The sequence below is a fragment of the Podarcis vaucheri genome (genome assembly GCF_965113315.1).
Source record: "Podarcis vaucheri genome assembly, chromosome: 3".
NCBI lineage: Eukaryota > Metazoa > Chordata > Lepidosauria > Squamata > Lacertidae > Podarcis > Podarcis vaucheri.
The window spans coordinates 41947975-41972744 of record NC_138761.1 but is presented as its reverse complement, the minus strand read 5'-3'; the positions used below and the strand labels follow the sequence as shown (position 1 = coordinate 41972744).

General features: G+C 41.7%; 1 protein-coding gene and 1 long non-coding RNA gene across 12 annotated transcripts in view; one reads left to right on the top strand and one right to left on the bottom strand.

Moving 5' to 3' along the window:
* Positions 1-8327, top strand: part of BIRC6 (baculoviral IAP repeat containing 6) — a 142530-nt gene extending 134203 nt beyond the window's left edge. For all 9 annotated transcript variants that reach the window (XM_082216209.1, XM_082216214.1, XM_082216212.1 and 6 more), the window contains 3 exons: positions 2096-2284; positions 6028-6162; positions 7649-8327. In XM_082216209.1, the coding sequence (XP_082072335.1) occupies positions 2096-2284; positions 6028-6162; positions 7649-7828 (504 nt within the window). In that variant the 3' untranslated portion in view covers positions 7829-8327. The remainder of the gene's footprint in view (positions 1-2095; positions 2285-6027; positions 6163-7648) is intronic.
* The window catches only part of LOC309528663, a 37935-nt gene continuing 15455 nt past the window's right edge, over positions 2291-24770 (bottom strand). The window contains exons 2-5 of one of the 3 annotated variants that reach the window (XR_014217868.1): positions 14039-14151; positions 9282-9332; positions 3917-5338; positions 2291-2628 (exon numbers count right to left, since the gene is read on the bottom strand). This is a non-coding gene — a long non-coding RNA (uncharacterized lncRNA). The other 2 variants (XR_014217869.1, XR_014217870.1) reach the window with 2 other exon arrangements.

The following is a 24770-nucleotide window of genomic DNA, read 5'->3' as shown; positions in this document are numbered from 1 at the left end:
GCAAAAAAAGTAACTGAAAATCGAAACTAACTCTGTCGCTGGATCTGCGTTTACAAGGATGGATACAAATAGAAATTATTTCCCCTAGAGGGAGCTTTTGAAACTGTTGCAGGAGTGAACTGGGGAATTTTCCAGCTGCAGAGATTAAAGAGCGTGAGAATCAGAGTCTGACCTTGGACAAGAATGTTGACAGAAGAAGCCTTAGTGATTGCATTTTGCAAGACAAGTGCTTTATTGGAACAGCTTCATGAGAAGATGGATGTGATGATTGTTAAAATTGACAATTTGGGACAAAAAATGACTGATTTGGGACAAAAAGGGAATACCTATACAGAAATTACTCAGGAATTGACCCAGGAATCTGTTTTGACATGGCAAGCTGTGGAGAAGACGAAGGAGAAAGTTGTTGTTGAGCCTCAAGTAATTCAAGTGAAGAGAGCCCCGGCCTCACATAGGCAATTTGATGAACATAAGCTGTTGCCCTTTATGATCGAATCTAGAGAAAGCCAGACTTGGTGGGATGGAGCCCTGTTTGGATTGGAGAAGGAAAGTTGGATAGATCCTCCTGTGCAGGGATGCTCTGGCCTTTGGGATCTGGATTTGGGTCAGGGGGAGAGTGGCGCTCTGAAATATCTTTTGGACTTTAGCTCTGACTATGGAGAATGGGCTGACCTGTCGAGAAAGAATAAAGACATTGTTAGGTTGGAGTTTCCCCAAGATCTACTCCTCAGTGCCAAAGGAAGGAAATTAAGAACAAGATCAGCAGAAGATAAAGTAAAGTGCATGTATAAATATGAAGAAGATCTGCAGAAGGGACATGGAAGAGAGTTAAGAGCCTCGGACAGAAGGTCACCAGGTTGATGGACTATATGGTATTGATAGAAAGGACTGACAGAATCCGAGACCAGGGAGAAGAGACGGTGGAGGAAGATTGGAAAAAAGTTTTTTAAAAAAATTATTTAGAGGAATGTTGCAAAATTAATGAGTGATAGAAAAATGTTGGAATGAAATTATATGGCTTTAGTAGAAATGTTATAAGGAGTTAAGTATAAATAAGTTTTAGGGTTTTAATGGTAAGATAAGGTTAAAATAAATTAAGATAATTAAATGATAGAAAACTGAAAGATGGAAAGGATTTGCTGAAATAATTAATAACAAAAAGGGAGGTGTGAGGAGGTTGATGAAACAAGTTAATGAAAGATAAAGATATGGAAATAATGGATGTGTTTTTAACTGTTTTTGCTTTTGTTTTTGTTCTGATGTATTGTGTCTTTTGCTTTTTTATATGTATTGTAATGTATTGACTTGTACTGTTTATTTTTTCTCTTCTTTACTTTTTGCTTTTTTTCTTTTTCAATTATTAAACTTTTAATAAATATTATTTTAAAAAATAAATAAATATATTCAGCTTACTGTTGTAAAATTGCGATCTGATGACCTAATTTTCTTTTTATATTGATGTTGTGATGATAACTCCAAACTGTATTAACTGCTCATATTAATGTACACTAAATATCCACCACTGAATCATGCTTCCCCAATATTAATTTACTTTATGTAAATATTCCCTTATTCAACTTGGCTGCTGCAGTTAAGTTCCATATTAATATTTATATGTGGTGCCATATTAATATTAATATGCTTGTAATCATATAATTATGTTTATCAAGCACAGTCCTAGCAAATAAAGCATTTAAATGAATTTGTCAAGACCTCAAGAGCAAAACCTTAAGGGACTAAGATTGGCTTTTCCAGACTTTAACCTAGTATTGATTAACATTAGCAAATGGCAAGAGCCATTGTTCAACAGCCATAGCGTAATTACTCATTGAAAATGAATGTATGTTTTATATATATACATACACACTCTCTCTCTCTCTCTAATGGTCCATTAAAGAGAATCCATTGAAACAAATAGATCCTTCTTTGGCACTGCAAATGGCAGATGCAAAGCATTGCCACCATTGGGTCAATCTATGCAAAAGTTTGACAATAAGAGGAAAGGTTTAGGTTGTTTTTATTGTTCTGACTTTGGCAATGGTCTGTTTTGTTCTTTTTACTGCTTGCAAACTCATCCAACTGTGTCTGTCCATAGGTATTGGTGTCTGTGCAATCCCTCATATTAGTTGCAGAGCCCTATTTCAATGAACCAGGATACGAAAGATCGAGAGGGACTCCAAGCGGCACACAGAGTTCCAGAGAATACGATGGAAATATACGGCAAGCAACAGTCAAATGGGCTATGCTTGAACAAATCAGAAATCCTTCACCGTGTTTTAAAGAGGTTAGTGCTTTGTGCCATACTGCTTATGATCCATCCATTTTAAATGTAGAATCCTGAGAAACGTCTGTTACCTTGATAACAGGGATAGGGATAATAGCATAAATTCAGGTTTATTGCGGCAATTGGACTGCACTGGTTTTAGTCAAAAAGTCAGGATAAGAACCAATCCAGTATCCAGTTTCTCACATTGACCAACTAGATGTCTCTGGGAAGCCCAAAAGCAGAACATGTAGGAAGGTGTATTTGTCCCTGAGGCAGAGTTTCCTTCTATTTCTTGCCTTCCTCAAGCTTCTGTATAGGAATCCATACGTCGTCTTAAAGTCATCTGAGCAATCCCAGAAGACCTGTTGGTAGCAAGGACAAATAAAGCCTGGGTTGTAAGCAAACCTGGTATTTGTGGGCCCCCACCCTGGTCATCAGTTTCTCAGGAGTTCTGTGTTACAGAAAACATATCAATAATTGTCTCACAGTTAGAATTGAATGTGGTCTGCCACTGTGTGCCACATTGCTAGAGTCAAATTTTGAATAGTCAGGTAGGTGCAATTTGAAGTAATGTCAAATGCATGAATTCACATACAGCCCTTTGCAAAACCTGTTTTGGTCAGGATAACTGCTTCCATCTTAAAATACCTATTCTGCCTATCAACTTTAACCGAAAAAATGTTTGAGCAGGGAAAAAATACTAATTGCATCTCAAACTGTGAATCCATCCCATATTGGTGTGCTTAAAGTGAGGATTGTGTGGCAAATGGAAATAGTTTACAAATATGAACAGCTGAATGGCTTAATCTTCTTTCTAATGTTGGTATGTAGTGTTTCTCCCTTTTCCTCTGGATGTGAAAATGGCCACAGGGAACTTCTCTGTTTGGTTTGGTTGGGGGCGGGGGCAAAACCTGAGTCTGAAGAAAAATAGTTTCTATCGCTAGTAGTAAATCATCTAGATTCCCTTTTATTTCAGTATTTTAATTAAGATGCCATCAGGCTGTGATCTACTTCCTCCCCAATGATATTTGATACTGCTAATAAATTGGCTAATAATGTAGCCAAGCGAGAGTTCTGACATTTGTCATAAATTTTCCTTGATAATTTCATGCCTCTAATTGACTATAAAGGTGTACATGTCAAAAATTAAGGTTATTTTGCAGTAGGGAATTTAGTATCTTGCCTAGCATCCAAGGAAATTGGACCAAGGGTGATTAATGCAATAATGGTGATACAGACATGCCTAGAAAATTATATTGGGGTGGGGGGAGCCAGTCTCATGCTATGGTTGCAGTATGTCTTCCCACATACTTTTACCTAATTTTTAAGCCACTTGCGTAAAAAATTGAGCTATAAATTTGAATTATTAAAAATTATGCTTTGTTCATAGCCAACAGGACTTTTTGCATTTTACGAGCAGGTTACAGGTTATGAAAACTTGAGTAGTGTGTGCGATATATTGGTCATAGGCACACATAATAATATCCTAGGCCAGAGCAATACCCCTCCTGTCCTTTCCTGCAACAAGATTAGTGTTCGTGACTAGTAGATAGAGATTGCAGTGAAAAATCTAACTTCTTTTATGGTCAGGGGGCACCATAAGAATGCCAGTAATGCTTTTTGCTGAAGAAGTAATTAAACCCTACTCACAGACACTCCCTTGTGATTTCCTCCCTTTGCACTTCACTTGCTGTAAGTAAAATAATGAAGAGTCTCAGACTCAGTGCTACACTGAAAATGCCTTTGACCCTTTACAGCGTGGCAAGGACAAGCCAGGGCACTAGCTTCTGCTTTTTAAGGGTATGAAGCACTTAAGACACTCTAATAAAATACATTCTTGGCCCTTTCTCTGTATTAGATGTAGGTTCCCATTCTTCTTGGCTTATTACCAGACTTGGAAGTGACCTTGCAGGCTTGCATCTGGGGCAGGAGTTGATAATACACTGCCTTGGATGTGTTCAAGTCCCACAACACAAACTCTCTTGCCTCCCATCATCCACTTGCCAGCCACATACGCAATTATGTAAAGGGGATGTGAAATCCAAGAGGCCCCCATTGTTAAAGTAGATATTTCTTTATAGTAGTCTTAATTCTAGCACCCACACAATGCGGGCACATTTGTATATATGTACATATTATGCAGTACATAATTGTACTGGGTACAATAATGCACGTTATCTTAGCTTTCTGGAGGCTGCAGGTATGTAAACTGCCTTACCATGCAAATTGTCCAGTTTCAGACATTAACCTAATGGAAATAAATAGACCAAGTGCATACAAATTGCAGTTCAGGGATGTGGATTGTGCCACATGATTATAAGCTTTCAGAAAGCCCCCTGCCTTCATTTACCAGATCTAATCATTGCTAATTAAAGTTCATTGTTAATGTGAGGATTTTGAAAGCAGCTTTTTTTAGCCATTGTTAAAGTCTGTGCTAGTGCAAGTTTAACCCTGTTGAAAGGCAAAAAGAATTCACACCATCGTGGAACAAGAAGTAGGGTTGCACTTGATCTTGTGTTCTGCTCTAAATTGCTTTTTAGTTATGAGAGTCAGTGCACACACATACACTGCCATAGAGGTAAATCAGAATACGCACCTCTGTTTTATTTCAGATAAAATAGAGATTTAAACCAGTAATAAATTTATTGATTAAAAATCAAAAGCTTGTTTACCAAATTGATTATCAAATATGTGTTAAATGCAAAAACACTATCTGAAGCCATTCCATGCTTTTGTTTAAATCAAGTTTTAAAAATAATTTGTTGAACGGATTAGGTAGTTTGATTTAATGTCACAAACACACACAAATATAGGTTAAAATATATAAACTGAGGTACAGCTTCCCTTTACCTTTACAAAGTGTGTAAAAGTACAACTTTGGGACACGGTTGTATTTGTTAAATATAACTAATCATAATGGGGAACTTACTGCACAAATATCAGTCTGCCCAATGAAATTAGTATTACAGTACTTACTATAAAGAGAGCCTGTAAATATTATACCAAAGAGCCAATTCGTACAATAAGTATGCTAACAGAAGATTTCTTTATTCATTTGTGGATATGTTTGCCCTTAAGAAGAGAACAAAAATGTTGAATTGTCTGGTAATTTTTAAATATTGAGATAATTTTCAAAAGTATTGTCCATATTAGAGAATTGTGTTGATATTTTATATTTCTGTGTTGGATACATATTTGGATTTCTGATGTAGTTTTGGCAAAATGCCAAATTTTAATCTAACTCTCATTAATCTGTAGTTATAAATCACCCCTTTGGTGAAGATACCATTTATTCATGATAAATATTGATTTTTATTAAAATTGGCAGAAGCCAATTGGGTTTGCAGTTAAGGGAATTTCTACTTTTACAAAAACCCGGATAGTAACCCATTTGATCCCACAATCTCAAGGTGTCCCAAGAGACATCACCCAGAGGCATCTTTGCTTATGTGCATATTAAGCACATTATTTCAGTCTGTTCAGATATATGTGGCTTTTCCCACAAAAGAAGGAAACATGGCAAAGAAATGAGGACATTCTCCAGGTATATTATGATAAAACAGTCTAAACAGTTGTTACTTTGGCATCATATAGTTGGCCATTTCTGCTATCTAAATATGGTGCTTTAACTTCAGATTCATGCAGCAGTAGAATAATACAGTCAAAGCTTGTCTGTTAGGGGAGAGCGCACAATTAAAATGTTGTTACAGTTCTGTAATTTGAACCACTATCTTTTTAACCTTCAATCTGCCTTTTTACAGGTTATACACAAACACTTCTACTTGAAGAGAGTAGAAATCATGGCTCAGTGTGAGGAGTGGATAGCAGATATACAACAGTACAGCAGCGATAAACGGGTAGGCAGGACTATGTCTCATCACGCTGCCGCTCTAAAGGTAAGGTTCACAGATGAGATTACTGCCCCTGATTCAGTAAAACCTTTTTGATGCCTGACTACTGACTTCAGTCATAAGAGCTGTTAAAAACATTCACTGCACACACTCTAAAGATCATGGCGCTTTACAAAAAGAGTATATAATTTGCGTCCACATTTTTCTTGCTCCTCCCACCACCATATGCCTTTCTTGTAATTAGAACATACTGGAATGCATCAAGTTAACTTTCACCCATTTTTTATTTAAAGCAGTTTTTTCCCTGTGTTAACTTTGCAGTTCTAGAAACAGGATCTGTGACAAAAAGGAGTTCATCTGTGTCAGGGGAGAGTGGCAGCTATGTGTCCCCTCCATCTTGCCTCCATTAGTGATTAATAAGGCACAACTAAGTTTTCCCATTCCTGCCAACAGCAGCCAGTGGAGAGGAGCAGGGATGTGGAAGCTCACAACCCAGTGTCATGTCATACATTTTGCCTTACTAAATGTTTCAAAGGATAAGAGGGGCAGCTGTGGGGCCTGCTACTTTCAACAACAGGTTGGCCAAATCACAAACTACTAGCTTTCATTGTTGGTCTGGTTATATTTTCTATATTAATATTTGCAACTGTCCACCAAAGCCATTTAAATAAAACATTGTTGCACTAGTAAATCCTTGCCTATAGCACGAGGAATCTATGGTCTGCAGAGGTTGTTGGACTCCAACTACCATCAGCCCCAGCCAGCATGGGCAAAGGTCAAAGGTGATGGAAATTGTAGTCTAACAATATCTGGAGGGCCATAGGAGTCCCATCCCCCTGCATAGCCTTATGCGATCTTGGCATGTGGATGGAACAAACATGGGCAATGGCAAAGTGTTAATCCACACACACATGCATGTTCATCACTTTGATGTCTGCAAGTGTGAATGTTGGCTGTCCAGTTATCGAGGTATATGGCATGCAATAGCTTCACTAACACGTACCCTAATTCATTTTGTGTGTGGTTTAAATACAACTGGCAAGGTTTGTAGAAAACCAGTGGCATAGTTCTGCACGTTGCAGGCACACCTATACGCTAAGAGTCTATAACCCTGTTCAAGCATTATTAGAACTGGGCTTAAATAGCTCATATGGTGCTGCTGTGCCTACGTGGTGAACCCAACCTGACATCTCTACCCATGAGTTTGTTGCATTGACCCAGAAGGTCTAAGGGTAGGTCTAAAGGTTCAAAGTGGGTTCTACTGAAATCCCCTGTGCTGCTTTCAGAACTGGTTCTTACTTTATGATATGAGCACAAAAACCTGCTGCACAGAGTTACTCTTAATTAATAATCTTCCTGCAGCTCCCACTAGTAGTAGGGAAAAGCAAAAATAACAACTATCACCACATGAAGACTCCAAAGCTTTTATTGCAGCAGTTTCTCATTTTGTCTGTGAAAGTATTGCAGTATGACTGCACCTAAATTGCTGTGAGTGAGCCCCTTTCCTCACTATGAATTTGTATGTGCACAGCGTCACACAGCTCAACTGCGGGAAGAGCTTCAGAAACTCCCCTGTCCCGAAGGCCTGGACCCAGATGCTGATGATTCAGCTGAGAAATGCAGTGCCATGACAAGTGCTGAGGATGCTCTGTTGCACGAGCAAGTCAAACCGAGCAGCAGTAAAGACCTCCCAAGTGACTTCAAATTATGAGCTGCGTTGACATGGACTTGATAGACACACGAGGCTTTGAAGCACAAGCCAAATATGTCAATATTTGTATCTAAGAAGCTAATTATGTAATAGGTAATGAAACTATACTATGCCCTTCAGGATATACAGATTAATTCAAGATGATCTTTTATTTACCTGTACAAGAGTGTAAACTTTTTTGTGCTTTTATTTCCAATTGTGAGAACCACTGATTGGTATGTTTAAAAAGTTATGTATACAAGAATGGATAAATCACTGCTATATAAGGGAAGCTACCTTAGGAAAGAATGTTTACTGAATGTTTATAATTTTTTTTTTACTTGTAGAGTGAGGGCGGTTGTAACAAAGAATATATATTGGTCATTCTTACAGCTACTATTTAAAGTCGGACAGTTTTCACTGAATTTGATAGATTTTACGTTTGGCCATATCTCCATTCTCATATTTGATTTCTAAAAAGAACCTCCTGTATACTTCAATAAAGGTCAAATGGACATGCTCCCTCTTATGATTTACTGGTACCTTTTTTAAAATAATCTGCCATTCATTATAGTTGGAGACTTGCACTTGTATGACTGAATTTATTACAGTCAACATATTTAATTTTATGCTTAACTAATTCTAAAAATGCGGATGAAATAAATGCACATGGTTTTACCTCAGCCAAAATGTGGACTGCTGGATTCATCTTTCATAACTCTTTATTAACAGCTGGGTGACTTCTGCTCAAGTAGAGCAAAAGGATGTTATGACAATGAATTCATTAAGTAATTTTACATGAGGAAACCCCAGTGGAAGTTGTTACCTTCTGGTCCTTCCTAATGACTAACACCATTAAAACATAATAGTCTAGTTGTGGAGCAATTGTGTTAGCTCTGGAAACATAATATGTAACTATCTGTCAATTTTTAAGCAGTTTCTGGTAGATGCAATATTGCATACTGAATAATTTGGAAGGTTTCTTATCTAGTTCAAAGGATCGGACCAGGTGTGTTGTGGCTTCAAGATAAAAGCAGCAGCCAAAGAGTCTCTAATTTTCAGTAATATCTCTTCCTGTGGCACTTAAGGCCACAAGAACAATGTTGGTCAGTCATCGCTTATCACTGGCCGTGCTGGCTTGGGCTAACTGGAGTTCATCAACTTCTGGAGGGCCACCAGTTCTCTAGCCCTGCGTCATATACTCTGTGAGCACTTGGGAAACCGCAGCTGGCAAAGCACGTTAGCCCTAGTGATGAAGCACTGAGGTAAACTGTTATGCACATGGGCGAATTAAACACAAATGCAAGCAGAAGGTAGGTGCTACTCATTTTTTAATTAATCAAATGAAACTGAAATAAGGACACAGCAAAGGACACTGTGTATGCCAGGAGTTAAATTGCAAGCAGGGTGTGGTGTAGTATCCTAAACCGTTCAAGACCTGAAACTTAGAGGAGGTAATTCTGTAGAAACTTACAGTTCATGCTGCTCTCCTTTATCAGGGAAGCCTTGAGCGGTTGCAGTTAACCTAGACAGAAATGGGGCAGAAAGTAATATACAGTTATACACAGTTCAGACCTAGCAAGAGGGAAAGTCAGCTAGCTTATAACAACTGTAGGATTAGCTTTTTCCATGTCACTGTAAATTCAGTTTAGGTTTTAAGTTCAAGTAAGCGTATGGAGTTTCAAGAACCGAGGCAAAGAGTGGTGACGTGTGAAGGCATTACTAACAAAAGTTAACAAGTAATTTCATCCATCTACAGTTGGATGGAAAAGTGAAAATGCTAATAAAAGGTAAAGGTACCCCTGCCCGTACGGGCCAGTCGTGTCCGACTCTGGGGTTGCGCACCCATCTCGCTTAAGAGGCCGGTGGCCAGCACTGTCCGCAGACACTTCCGAGTCACGTGGCCAGTGTGACAAGCTGCATCTGGCGAGCCAGTGCAGCACACAGAAACGCCGTTTACCTTCCCGCTAGTAAGCGGTCCCTATTTATCTACTTGCAACCAAGGGTGCTTTCGAACTGCTAGGTTGGCAGGCGCTGGAACCGAGCAACGGGAGCGCACCCCGCCGCGGGGATTCGAACCGCTGACCTGACGATCGGCAAGTCCTAGGCGCTGAGGTTTTACAAAATATGTGTTGCCCTAATATCAGCTACTATATCCAAACATGGGAAAGTTGCTAATATAATTCCAATTTTTAAAAGGCAATCCTGGAAGTAGCAGGCCTTTTGTTCCATGTAAATTGGTGGGAAACATTATTTAAGATAAATTAATAAACATTTTGAAGAACAAGTATTGCTGAAGAAGAGCCAGCATGGCTTCTACAAGAGCATGCTCTATCTGTATAACCTTTTGAGAGTGTCTTAATAAGCATGTCCTAGGGGTGAGTCTGTAGACACTGCCTACTCAGACTTTCACAAAGCTTTCAGTGAAGATCCTCTCCAAAAGTATCTGGCTAATGTCCCATCATCCCTGACCCCTGGTCATGGGCTAATGGGAGCTGGAACCCAATGGCATCCACTGAGACACATATTTGACAAGCTCAATATAAAATGACAGCCTATTAAGGATCACAGATGACAGTCTATTAAGGATCAATAATGAATTTAAGAATAAATGGACAGAAGAAAATAGAGTAAGACTAAATAGACTGTTCTCACAATTATATAAAAAGCGGAGTCCCCAAAGATCTGTAATGACTCGTCTGCTTTTTAACTTGTTCAAAAATGACCTAGAGTTATGGGTGAACAGTGTGGAGGCCAAGTTTGCTGATGACATCAAATTATTTAGGTTACTAAAAACAAAAAAGCATCATTAATAACTCCAAAACATTCTCTCCAAACTGAGTTAAAAAACAAATGTGTGTTAATGTGAATAAAAATAGTGTACACGGGCAAAAAAGCCAAACTTCTCATTTATACTGATGGATTCTAAGCTAGCACTAGCTATACAGGAAGGAAATATTGAATTCTGATGGATAGCTCAATGAAAATGGTGACCCAGTATGCAACAGCAGTGGAAGGCGTGGATTCATTAGTAAAAGCTATTTAAAAACCCTGCCAATATCATCATGCCTTCATAATGCCCATTTGGAATGCCAGATAGAATTCTAGCCTCTGCATCTGAAAAGGGGTATTGTAGAACTGGGGCGAGTGTAGGAAAAGGGAAATCAAAATGATCAGGAGACTTATATGGCAAGGTTACAGTGTTTGGGTCTTTTAAGTTTAAAGGGGGGGGGGACATGCTAGAGATTTATAAAATTGTGCATGATATAGAGAAAGTACATAGAAGTGTTTCTGCCTCTCGTGATACTAGAACCTGGGGTGATCCAATGAAACTGAATGGTAGGACATTCAAGACAGACAACAGGAAAAGCAAAGTACTTCACAAAGCATATACAGAATTCACCTTTACAAGGTGTGGTGATGGCCACCAACCCAGAAATATTTAAAAGATTAGACAATTCCTAGAGAATAAGGCTATCAGTTGCTACTAGTAATGCTCTATCTCCAGGATCAGGGGAAACATGCCTCTTAATAGCCTCTAGGAAACAACCAGAAGGTTGGTGGTTCAAGCCCACCCAAGGACAATAGTCGGCAGGATTCCTGCAATGCAGAGGGGTGGACTAGATCAGTGTTCCCCAACCTTGGGCCTCCAGCTGTTTTTGGACTACAACTCCCATCATCCCTTGCTAGCAAGACCAGTGGTCAAGGATGATGGGAATTGTAGTCCAAAAACAGCTGGAGGCCCAAGGTTGGGGAACACTGGACTAGATGACTCTTGGGGATCCCTTCTGTTGGGAATCTGAATACGTGCAGCTACTCACACAGAGTCAATTAAGGTTTGGCAGACAGCCAAAAGGTCATGTGAAGGAGTAAGTCTGCCTGTTGATACAGAGGCATGGAGACAGCTCCATGATTGGTCAAGCTCTCTCATGGGAATAATGATTAATGGCCTACTAACTAGTACGAGTGTCAGTGTAGGAGCTGGAGGTTGAGAGTTGTGAGTCGTGTATGAGAGAGTCAGTTAAAGATCTGTGTTCTGTTCCTGTAAATAGTCCACCGTATATAATAAACACCTAACTGTAAGTTCCTAGTTCCTGCTTTGTCTATCCTGTCTGCAGCCAAGTCGCCAATTGCTTCCGTGGATTCTGCGTTTACTCTGCTAGGTCTGGCTAAGGTCCTGCAACTAGTCAGAAAGTAGCGAAACACCAAATAGGTTTTGCCAGTACCTCCCAACTCTACCATTCTATGAATAGGGCGGAGCTACTGTGCTCCTGTCTTGCTTATTTGCTTCCCACAGGCAACTGATTGGCTGCTGTGGGGAAACAGGATGCAGGACTAGATCCAAGTTTGGTTTGATCCAGCAGGGATCTTTTGTTCTTAATGTTTCTAGGGGGCAGGGAAAGACAAGAGGCTTTTATCACTAATTGTTAGAGCTAACTGTTTAAGTGTGGTTGCTTAAGGATTGCAACATGTAAAATGCTTGTTCAAGCAAACTGTTGTTGGTTTTTAAAACATCCTCCTTATATAGCTACAGCCCCCACACAGCCATCGTTCATTGTTCACTGAAGCAAAAAATGTGATACCATACATTTCAAATGCTTGGTCGTAATTGTCTAGGAATTTTCATGATATAATTGGAAATTGGGACAAAGGATACTTGCCAAGCATTTTAATTATTAAAAGTTAATACAGGGGATATGTCACTAAATACTCATGGTTTTATGGATGTTAGGAGTGAAGTAGCCTCAGCTCAAGGAATGTGGAGAGATGCGGCACAGTGGTTTTGACTGACACAGAAATTTGCTTAGTGCACTTTCTTCTATGGAGGCATGTTTCTCTGCATAGTTTGCAAAGGCCTTTAGTAGGACACCCTAAGTAGAAGTGGCAAGACAAGCTCTAGATTTTAGGCAATTACTACCCTTACAGGGACAATATAGGCATGTCCCTCTGCCAAGCTTTTATGAAGTAATAAGGGTGCAAGTCCCTCTGAGATGCATGTCCATCGTGTGTTGGTTGAGTTAGCACAAAATCCACCCGTATGTTCAAGCCATCACACACACTTTCTCAGTAACCTTAAAATATAACCTGTAAAAGCTGCCTGTATTAACCACCAATTGCAATTGAGGGGGTGTAGATTAGGTTCTGCTTAAGGCGCCCTACAGTTTTCATGGGAAAGGCAGAATTTGAACCTGAGTTCTGCTTCACTGCACAATCTCTTAGGTCAGTCATATCAGGAAAATGAAGCCTGGGGGAGGGGGCTGGTTTTCATGGGACTGCAACGTGCAGGGAGAGGAAGTTTATTTGTTCCCTCCCTAGCTGTAGTCCTAAAAAATAAAAACGCCATGCATTTATAGTTAGCCCTTGAAAAGAGTTCCCATTGCACTAATGAGAACTTTTCCCCTAAGGCTAACTGCAGCCTGGAGGAGGGGATTTTTGTCGGTACTGTGCCTGGGAAGATTTAAAACTCCTATGTGCCATGTAGCCATGATTAAAATGCTCACCTGCATCTAGAAGGGGTTCTCCCCCCTCCCCATTTTAAACCCTGTTGTGTATGCTAGCCACACAATGTGTTACTTTGCCTCTGGCTTCTGTGTTATAGCAAGCTAAGGAATGCATTTGTCTTTTTACAAGATCTTTGCATCCCCATAATCAGCTGACTAAACAGGGATGCTATGAGAGAGGAGTGCAGCAATAATCATACTACAGGTCTGAAGAGCTGCAGGTACCAGAATAACTGCATTCAACCAAGCCCTGAACTTTTCACCCCGTAAACTCTGTGGCAGACACTGTCACTCAAGTCAATCTCTTATACACGGTAATTGAACTGTTAAATTATTACATAGTCATGTCTAGATGGATGTTGCCCATTACAAATTAATCATGTCTGGTGTAGAAGATGGGATCTGGCTAGGTTTACATGATTAATTTATCATACATTTATATTCTTATGGCCATATCCAGCACTCTTAATTCCAATTTGCTAGTTGTAGCCATTTCTGATTATTTAAACACAACCAGTCACAAATGCACAAAATGCCTATTAGCCTACAGTTTTAATTTGCCATCCTTCCTTTTCTTCCTACCATGGCTTTCATTCTCAAAGTTTTTTAGTTTCAGTTAGCATCTCGATATATCAACTGTGGTGACATGTCATCGCTTCAAGATGTGAGTTTGAGATAAAAGTTCTGAGCTTTAAAAGCAGTTCCTACAGAAATACCATTTAATTCTTACCTGTTTCTAGCTGAGACAGGAAGGTAAAAGTTAACAGCCAAAACACATCAGTTTGTGAAATCTTGGTTTTTATGGGATGAATGCTGCCATTCTTTTTTTCCTCATCTGATTTTCTGAAAAGTGACAAATTAAGATAGTTACACAATGATGCACCATCTCTCAGGTCATAGTGACTTAGTTGCTCTTCCAAGCAGAATGTGCTTAGCACATCTTTGTACACAAGATAAAGTAGATTCGGGGGGGGGGGGGAGAGAGAGACTAGCTTTATACATGCCTCTAACATATCATAGTCCTTAGTTCTTTTCCCACCCCCACCATTGTGGTATTTTGCCATGCATGGAGTTGCATTTGTGAAGCGCTACCATAATAACATGTTTCAGTATTCCATCTCTGAAAAAAAACTGTAAAGCATACAGTGGTACCTCAGGTTAAGTACTTAATTCGTTCTTGAGGTCCGTACTTAACCTGAAACTGTTCTTAACTGAAGCACCACTTTAGCTAATGGGGCCTCCCGCTGCCGCTGCACCGCCAGAGCACAATTTCTGTTCTCATTCTGAAGCAAAGTTATTAACCTGAAGCACTATTTCTGGGTTAGCGGAGTCTGTAACCTGAAGCGTATGTAACTCGAGGTACCACTGTATTTGACATTATTTTGAAGGTGGCTGCTTTGCCTCTGTGTAGAGCTTTGCTGGGAAAGCTTCCTTGATTGACCAACATTTCGGTTTCCCATCTTGGAAACCCTACCCATGAATAAGGCAGCCAGACTAAGGCTGGTTGGGAAATGTGTGTCAGGTATTATTCACCAACAAGGAGGCCAGACTTATCTTGTGCTTGGTCCCTTGGCCCTTTGAAACTGGATGCCTGGAGAGGTTTTCATGTGTGTCACATGAAACATGAAATCTAGGCCGGCGAAGAAAAATATTGTTTAAATGCTTAATGAAAACAAAGCTTAAGTCAGAACCAAAGATATATTTAAAAGTATATTTTCACATTACTTTTTCTTTAATGAACATGCATGCTTCATTTTGTACTAATGGCAAAGCTCCAAGTAACAGACATGTCCAGAAAGAAATATGTTGTTTTTTAAGTACTTAAATGAATGGGACATTTATTTTGTTTCTCTTTCTAAATCTTCTTAATTTATGTTCGTCTTCTGAAAGAGAAAACAAACAGCCTGATCTGGATTTCTGAACTGAATAAATTGAAAGAGACAAAATCCTTGGGTTGTTAGCTTATGCTTTTATCATAAATTATATTAACTAGATTTATATTCCAGTCCTCCAGGGTTTAAAATAATTGTCATGTTATGGTAGCAGTCAAGGACATGAACATCGTGATGGCAATAGTCAAAACTTCTTTCTTTAATCAGTATTATATAAATAAATGAGATTTTCCCCTATTCATTTTCGTTAGTTGCAGCATTTTAGTTTTCCACATTCTCCGGAATTAACAAATCCTTAAATGCTATGCTGGTTCCCAAGAAAAATGTAGGTTTGTACATCTCTAGGTAATTAGTTATGAATTAAAACAAAGCATGTCACAAAGCATTCATTGTTATGTGAAGAGGTACTTCCCCTTGTCTGGGACATTATGATCCTCCATCTGGCCCTGAACCTCATCACCTCATAAAGATCTGCTCTTATTTATCAATACGTGCACAAAATATTAATTTCACTTGGGAAGTCTATTTTTTTAAATTCTCCTAAAAGAAAAGCAATGATGTCTAAGATCAGATGTCCCAACCCAGCTAGGGGCCACACACACACTGCACCTTACCCCAATCCAACAGTCAGGGGTTCACATTCTTAGCTGGGTTTTTTGTTATTTTAAAATCCCCCTATCGCTACTGATCAACTGTTTAGGTAGGTAAGCAAAAATTAGATACAATCTTCAGCTCTTTCCATGGCAAGCAGCTGATTAGGGCAGTCTCAGTTTCTGTTACCTGGCCACTATGAGCACACTTTCTGGGCTACTGGGTATAGGGCCAGGGTGCGGTGCAGCCCAACAGAACGCCAAACAACCCCTAAGATTCCTCAGTGCACAATGAAAGAAATGAATGCATCCACAGCTAAGGTTTAAAATTACTCTCAAGGCAACACTGGCAGGAAGCTACGCCAATCAAACACAACCTTTGGTATTGCAGGGCCAATGAAACCAGCAACAGGGCAGGTTGAGAAGACTTGCTGCTCCGGTATTCTCATTGACCCCACAACCCTAAAGCTGGTACCTGAATGGTAGAATTCACTGCTACTTTTGCCCTGGCTCTAGCAATATTTAAAATTAAAATGCTAGGCAGCTGAAGCCTCAACGGAGCTTGCTAGGACAGCAATTTGCAGAGAGTGTGGGCTAGCAGACTTGCCAACTTGCCTGCCTGCAAGACGGAGAGAAGGAGGGAGGGAGAAAAGTGTGGTTGCTGTCACTCTTCATTAGCTTTGAGGTAACACTTGCAACATTAAAATGTTAGCTTGGACATTCCTTAGGGTGCCAATCTATCCTGTATGTAACATCTACATGAAAACGCTAAGCAGGGTCATCCAAAGTTTTAGAGCACATTGTCAGAAATATGCTTCTCCTTTACATCTTCCAGAGTGGCAGTAGATGTGCTGGACCTTTGTCTTGCCTCGGAAATCAATTGGATGAGAGCCAACAAACTGAAGCTCAATCCAGATAAGACTGAGGCACTGTTAGTGGGTGGTTCCCTAGACCAGATGGGTGGGAGGTTGCCTGCTCTTGATGGGATTACACTCCCTCTGAAGGAGCAGGTACACAGCTTGGGGTTACTTCTGGGTCTGTTGCTATCATTTGAGGCTCAGGTGGCCTCAGTGGTGCAGAGTGCCTTCTATCAGCTTTGGCTGGTGGCCCACATCTGGGCAGGGATAGTCTAATTTCTGTCGTCTATGCTCTGACAACCTCTGAGTTAGATTACTGCAACACGTTATATGTGGGGCTGCCTCTGAAGACAGTTCAGAAATTTCACGTTGTGCAGAATTCAGCAGCCAAGTTGCTCACTGGGGCAAGATGGTTTGAGCATATAATGCCAACCCTGGTCCAACTGCACTGGCTACCAATTAGTTTCCAATTCAAAGTCCTGGTTTTGACCTATAAAGCCTTAATTGGCTCAGGATTGCACCTCAAGGACCACTTCTCCCCATATGAACAGACCCGGACCCTGCAATCATTATCTGAGGCTCATATTTGTGTGCCACCCCCATGGGAGGGGTAAAAGGCGGCAACACAAGAAACAGGGCTTTTTGCAGCGGTATTTTGTATTTTTATATTGTGAACCACGCCGTGATCTTTGGATGAAGGGTAGTATACAAATATAATAACAACAGCCACAACAACAACAACAACACCTCTTTCTCCAGGGTAGAGTCTATCTCTGAAGGATTGATATTGCTATCTTTGTAAGATGGAAGGCACAACTCAGTTGTTCACTTATCTCAGGGGTGAGACTCTTGTGGGTTGGAATCCCAAAGCCCTTTAACCCAGCCAAAATGAGCAACGGGGTCAGGCAACTTCGGGAGGAGAATATATTTTCCATACCCGCTCCCAGAGAGAGGGGTTCACCAATGGGTTTCAGCTTAGCTTCCCCTTCAAAACAGATGCACTTCCCAAAGGTTTGATGTGCTGAATTCTAGCTTGCTATACAACCACTTCTAAAAATGACTAAAGGGACTCTTCTCCACAAACAGAGCATATCTCTGTCTTGAGTTGCTGCTGCTGCTGCAGCTCTGCCTTACAGGGATTTATTTGCTACATTAAAGAAAACAGGTACGTCCAAATCTCAAAGCAACGGTGAGGAGAAGGTGCACTTGGCCTGGCAGGCTCATCAAGCAGTGATGTGGTTACCTCATGTTTTTAGGAGCTAGTAGGCAGGCTTCTGGGACGAGCTTGCTAGGGAAAGAGAAAATGAGATAGGAGAACTGGGAGCATGAGGGCATTGTGGGAAAAGTGGTGCATTAGTGGCAAGGAAATAAAGCATGGATGAGCAGATAGGTAAGCACTGGGAAGTGGGTGGTCACCTTGACCAGCCCCCCCTCAAACCTGGCAATACCTCTTGCTCAAATGGGTTTGCCTTATGTTATGAAGAGCTGCTGTTTGAGAAAGACAAGCCCAATTCTTTAGGGCATTAATTAAATTGCTATTTTGTATTGGCTGAAGCAGCCTGAAGAGCTTGCCATGAGCTTAGGAAAGAGGGAGAAGAAGAAAAAGCTTGCTTAAATCTACTACAAGTTTGAAAGGACACAGGATTGTTCCACACACACACACAATACACCTTCTGCTTCTCATATCACTCCCTCAATTAGGTTGTGAAGCCTCTCTTCATTTTAAAACATCCTTCACGTATCTTATATTAAAATAGGTTATTTCTTGAATTAATTAAAGGGGAGAAGCAGGGTGAATTTATAAAGAACAGAGCACATTTAAGTGGCCAACTACGTCCAAGCACCTTTTATCCTTACAGTAAAGCAATTAATCACCATAAACTCATTTTGTCTAAAAGCAGTAGCAATAGATTGTTCCATTTAAATCACTTTATTGTCCAGTCTGATGTCAGATCACCTAAATAGACATGCTTATAAATTCCTTGTATGGGAACACTGTATGTTTTGAAGGTTAGTTAGGATGGGAATGTTTTGTGCCAGTTGCTGGCAAGAGCTACATGCTTTAATTTCTGCAAAAATTATACTTCCAAGGTTTATCAAGATGGGTGGCGCACATATAAGTGTCTGAGTGGGCAAAGTCACAGCCTAAGACCTGGAACAAGATGCACTCAGGATATGTCTTTAATAATAATAATAATAATAATAATAATAATAATAATAACAACAACAACGAAACTCTCTGTTTCTATCTAAGAGCAAAAATCCACTCCTCTCTATTTCTGCTCAAGCCTACTGAATGAGCAGCTAATGGGGAATCAATAATAATAATAATAATAATAATAATAATAATAATAATAATAATTTATTATTATTTGTACCCCACCCATCTGGCTGGGTTTCCCCAGCCACTCTGGGCGGCTTCCACAGAATCAAAGCAACATTTGGTGAGATCATGACAAAGTTTAAAGGTTTGAAGCAGAAGAAAAGCAGTTTCAAATTATACTTACATACTGGCAAAGACTAGATCTCATCCGAGTCGTTTTACATTAGGTACTGGGGAACCTGTGGCCCTTCACATGTTGTTAGACTCCAACTCCTATCAGTCCTGGCCAATGTAGCCCATGGTTAGGAATGATGGGAGTTGTAGTCCAACAACATCTGAAGGGCTACAGATCCCAATACCCTAAGCAGCACCAAAGACAGATGGGACGAAGAGGGTTAATGCTCTAGAGTTCAGTCACACCAGATGGCACTTTTGGATGGCCTCAAGATGTGCCTGCAAAAAACAAATAAATCTTCACTCTTGACTAATGTTCTACTGGGCTACTTAATAGTATTGCTGAGGTTGTCAGTAAACTTTTATTCTGTGATTATCAAAAAACAAATACCGTATTTTTCGCTCCATTGGACGCACCCGACCATAGGGCGCATCTAGTTTTTAGAGGAGGAAAACAAGGAAAAAATATTCTGAATCAAATGTTGTATAAACTACTGTATTTAATAAACAACCGGTATATCAGAATCACATTACAGCCATGTAAAGTGAACAGCAGTCAACAATGGCATTAAGAACCATCATCACTGTCATTAACAAATGAAGAGAGACTTTAAGGTTTGAGTACTCTTCTAGTCTTCTGTGAACCCCAAGAACTCATCACTGCTAAAGTCAGAATTTATGAAGCTCAGTTGCTCACAGTCACTGACATCACTTTCTTCGCTATCTTCATGTAAAATACCATCTTCGTATCCATCCAAAGCATTGCTAATGCCACATTTTTTCCTCTCAATCCTCTTCCTCACCTCTCTCAGCAAACAGCCTGCCAACTGCTCGCAAACATTCCCTTTACTTGAATTACAGTCAAGAAACAGCCAAGCAGAGCTTCTCAGCGGCAGGCTTGGGAGGCTTTCCTTTTCCCCACTTTTTTCTCTCCCCCCCCCCCAAAGCAGAACAGTCCCCTTTTCCAGCCTCCTCCTCTCCATCCTTTTCACCCAAACTCCTCAGGTGAAGTCTACAATTTCTCCCCTTCACTGCTCCCTCTCCTTTGCCCTCTACCATGACTCTCCACTCACGGCAACCTATGGTACCTCATCTCCCTTCACCCAGCTTTTGGTCCCCCTCCTCTCCGTCCTCGCCCTCCCCTCTCTCAGTGAACAGCCTGCCCACTGCTCCAAACCTTGAGGGGAAGGGCAGACTGTTGGCAGAGCAGCACCCCCCACCCCCATTCAGCAGCCCAGGAGTGTGGGGTATGGGCGCACAGCCTGCCCACTGCTCCAAACCTTGAGGGGAAGGGCAGACTGTTGGCAGAGCAGCACCCCCCACCCCCATTCAGCAGCCCAGGAGTGTGGGGTATGGGCGCACAGCCTGCCCACTGCTCCAAACCTTGAGGGGAAGGGCAGGCTGTTGGCAGAGCAGCACCCCCCACCCCCATTCAGCAGCCCAGGAGTGTGGGGTATGGGCGCACAGCCTGCCCACTGCTCCAAACCTTGAGGGGAAGGGCAGGCTGTTGGCAGAGCAGCACCCCCCACCCCCATTCAGCAGCCCAGGAGTGTGGGGTATGGGCGCACAGCCTGCCCACTGCTCCAAACCTTGAGGGGAAGGGCAGACTGTTGGCAGAGCAGCACCCCCCACCCCCATTCAGCAGCCCAGGAGTGTGGGGTATGGGCGCACAGCCTGCCCACTGCTCCAAACCTTGAGGGGAAGGGCAGGCTGTTGGCAGAGCAGCACCCCCCACCCCCATTCAGCAGCCCAGGAGTGTGGGGTATGGGCGCACAGCCTGCCCACTGCTCCAAACCTTGAGGGGAAGGGCAGGCTGTTGGCAGAGCAGCACCCCCCACCCCCATTCAGCAGCCCAGGAGTGTGGGGTATGGGCGCACAGCCTGCCCACTGCTCCAAACCTTGAGGGGAAGGGCAGGCTGTTGGCAGAGCAGCACCCCCCACCCCCATTCAGCAGCCCAGGAGTGTGGGGTATGGGCGCACAGCCTGCCCACTGCTCCAAACCTTGAGGGGAAGGGCAGGCTGTTGGCAGAGCACCCCCCCCACCCCCATTCAGCAGCCCAGGAGTGTGGGGTATGGGCGCACAGCCTGCCCACTGCTCCAAACCTTGAGGGGAAGGGCAGGCTGTTGGCAGAGCAGCACCCCCCACCCCCCATTTAGCAGCCCAGGAGTGCGGGGTATGGGCGCACAGCCTGCCCACTGCTCCAAACCTTGAGGGGAAGGGCAGACTGTTGGCAGAGCAGCACCCCCCACCCCCCATTTAGCAGCCCAGGAGTGCGGGGCATGGGCGCACAGCCCTCCCGTTGCTCCAAAGCTTCCCGGGGCTGCAGAGGGAAGCCGAGGCTGCCGGCAGACGAGCGAGGCTCTCCCCACCTCCCCCATTCAGCAGCCCAGAAGCGCGGGGCATGGGCGCACAGGCCGCCCCTTGCTCCAAAGTTTCCCGGGGCTGCAGGGGGAAGCCGAGGCTGCCGGCAGGGGAGCGTGGCTCCACCACCACTACCAAAGACCAGTCCAAGAGTGTGCTGCACTCCGGCAATTTGGCTCAAGGCACCACACATTCGCTCCATAGGACGCACAGACATTTACCCTTACTTTTTAAGAGTAAAAAAGTGCATCCAATGGTGCGAAAAATACGGTAAACCTTTACAATCAGATTTTTTTTAGGGGGGGTCGTTCCTAGAGATATTATTCAGACCAAACCGCCTCCCATCATAGAGTAAGTGCAATAAATCAATTTTTAGAGAAAGTTGCAGCAGTCCTGTACTGTTTGAAATGTTTTTCTTTCTTGTTTTTTGATTAACAATTGCATCTGCAAGCTTTTGTTCTTGATGGTGACAAAAAGTGACAGGCTTCACATGAAGCCCCATCACTATTTACTACAGCAGTAGAAATCTGGCAAATTATTTTAAAGCAAATAAACACAGCTGTAGGAAACATTTCCCTAGTTTCTTCTACATTATACAAGCTGAAACTATTTTTTATTCACTCCCCCTCTCCGAATCTCATTTTAAACATTTTTCTGTCAAATGCACTGAAGTTCAGCCAGGGAAAAACATAAAACCAGTCTGGAGAAAAATTGTATAAATTTGCATCTGCAGAGAAAGACTGCAGACAAGCTGGAATGGATTCAGGAGAGTGTCACAAGAGGAACAGGTCTCCAAGGCAAGTTGTGTCAAGACAAGCTGAAGGAACTGGGTCTGTTTACCCTGGAGAAAAGAAGATTAAAGGAGGCATATGCTGGCAGTTTTCACAGACCTAAAAGGATCTCAAAAAAGAAGAGAGAAGGAAGTGGTACAAATTGCTAATTGCAGCCACTCAGGATAGGACAAAAAGCAAAAAACCTACGAAAATTAAACTACAGGAAGATAGGTTAATCATCAAGACAAAAACATTGTTTCTGTAAGCAGTTCAGCAAAGGAGTCAACTGCTTAAGCAAATCATTGGGTCACCTTTCCTAGAGATTTCAGTGAAAAAGCTGAACTGGCAACTATTGGTGATGTTCAGACGTATTAGGTGGAATTCAATGAACAAACATTCCAATCTGTCCAGCTTGCCAGAGAGAACAATTCCCCCCTCCACTCATTTGCTGGTTCTGGGGTTCTCCCGATCCCAGCAATCCAATTTCAGCGGTGTACAGGGAGAAAAGCTGCATTGCACAAGCAGAAATCCTTCCCCAGTTCTTCCACTGACAAAATATGGCCCAGAACACTGGTGGTGGTGTTCTGCATGGTCAACTATCAAAGTCACTCATGCAGTTTTATTCAGATATTCCCCATTTTGAAATTTGCAGGTGTAAGAATTCCAAAGTACAGTTCTGTCACACTGCCTCTTATGGGTCATTCTCCCTTACTATTCAGTTTCTCTTTATAGGTGGATTTTTTTCTGAAAGGCAGGGCAGTAAATAATCTAAATAAACATATGTAACTCATGGAGAGCAGGTTGGCCCAGTAGACTGGGTCTCTGGAAAAAAATGTATTCCAGGCCTACTCCTCTGTTGGTTCCCAAGTGGGTAGACCTGCTGTCCACCTATGGGTGGACATGGCATCCAGATAATGTCTTTCCACTCGTTGCTGGAACCCTTCCTTCTTCCTCTGGCTCCTTTTACCTCCTCCAGCCCTTAATTAATAGCAATGCTGCTACAATCATCTTCACAGCCTTCTGACTGCGCTTTCTAGGTTAACAACACTGAACTACACTTTGGGATTGTCATACACTGCCTTCCCCCTTCCTTCAGAAAAAAAACACCTGGTTACTTTGAAGGACTCATGTAAGTATCTACAGAGTCTCAGCTGCATTCCTGCAATATAGGTACAATGGTGGACTTTACCTGCACTGACGTTTTTTAAATGTAATTTTTAAAATGTTTGCAAAATCAGAAGAAAACCAGAGAGAGAGAATATGTTATAAATATAACAATGCATTGAATGGAGAAAGCGGATAAGAGAAAAGTTTTTCTCCCTGTCTCATAATACTAGAACTAGATGGAGCAACTTCCCTAAGAAAAAGGGTTGCAACATTTAGGACTCTTAAGTTTAGAAAAAAGGTGACTAATAGGCAGCCTGAAAGAAGTTTCAGGACAGATAAAAAGCAAGTACTTCTCCATGCAGCCCACAGTTAAATTAAGGAACTCTCTTGCACAAGAGGCCACCAACTTAGATGGCTTTAAAAGACGATTGGACAAATTCATGGAGGAGAAAGCTATCAATGGCTGCTGGTCATGATGGCTATACTCTGCCTCCACAACCGAAGGCAGTAATGCGTCTGAATACCAGCGTTTAGAGACCACTAGAGGCGAGAGTACTCTTTGGCTTGAATCCTGCTTGAGGGTTTCCCACAGACATCTAGTTGGCCACTCTGAGAACAGATGCTGGACTATAAGGGCCATTGTCCCGATCCAGCAGGCTCTTATGTTCCTACATTCTTATCTGCTTTCCTAAATGCCAGTCATTGCTATGACTTCACTAGCTAAAGACACTGAAATATGGGTACAGCCTTGTTCTCACCAGGTAAGGACACCACTGTTCTACCAGGAGATGTAACTAAAAGTCTTCCTCCCAAGATCAGGTAGAGAGTAGAAGTGCTTCTGAAAAGTAGTAGAGTTTTAGATGAAGTCATGGCAATATAGATTTTTTTTCAAGGGCATATACTTTACTAATCTATTTCTCCACATTAAGTGGGAGGGGAGTGAAACACTGCAATATTAGCTGAGGGAGAAATAACATTAGCTTTATTTAAAGTTCAATCTAATTTTACCTCATTTTGTTCTCAAACCCATGAAGATTACAGATGTTTGGAATTCACTCACGCCCAAAGAAATTATGCAATCTATTTGTGTAAGTATCTAAGGATTAATATTTGTAGGCACTGATCCTTTTTGCGTGAGTCAAGCTAGTACAGTCAAGAGAATTCGCCAATCTCTCTTTATTTGCTGGTGAAATGCAAGTATAATTAAAGACGGAAGGTTCCAGAAGGTGGACATCTTGTTCAAACAACTTTCAAACACCCTACCACAGCTTAGAAGTTTTGATAATACTCAGCACAGTTTTTTGACATTGTATTAACTGCCAAGCAGCCAGGCATTGCAAGAGCAAGCCCCCTCCAAATTCATTTCCTTTGCTTGTTATTGCCC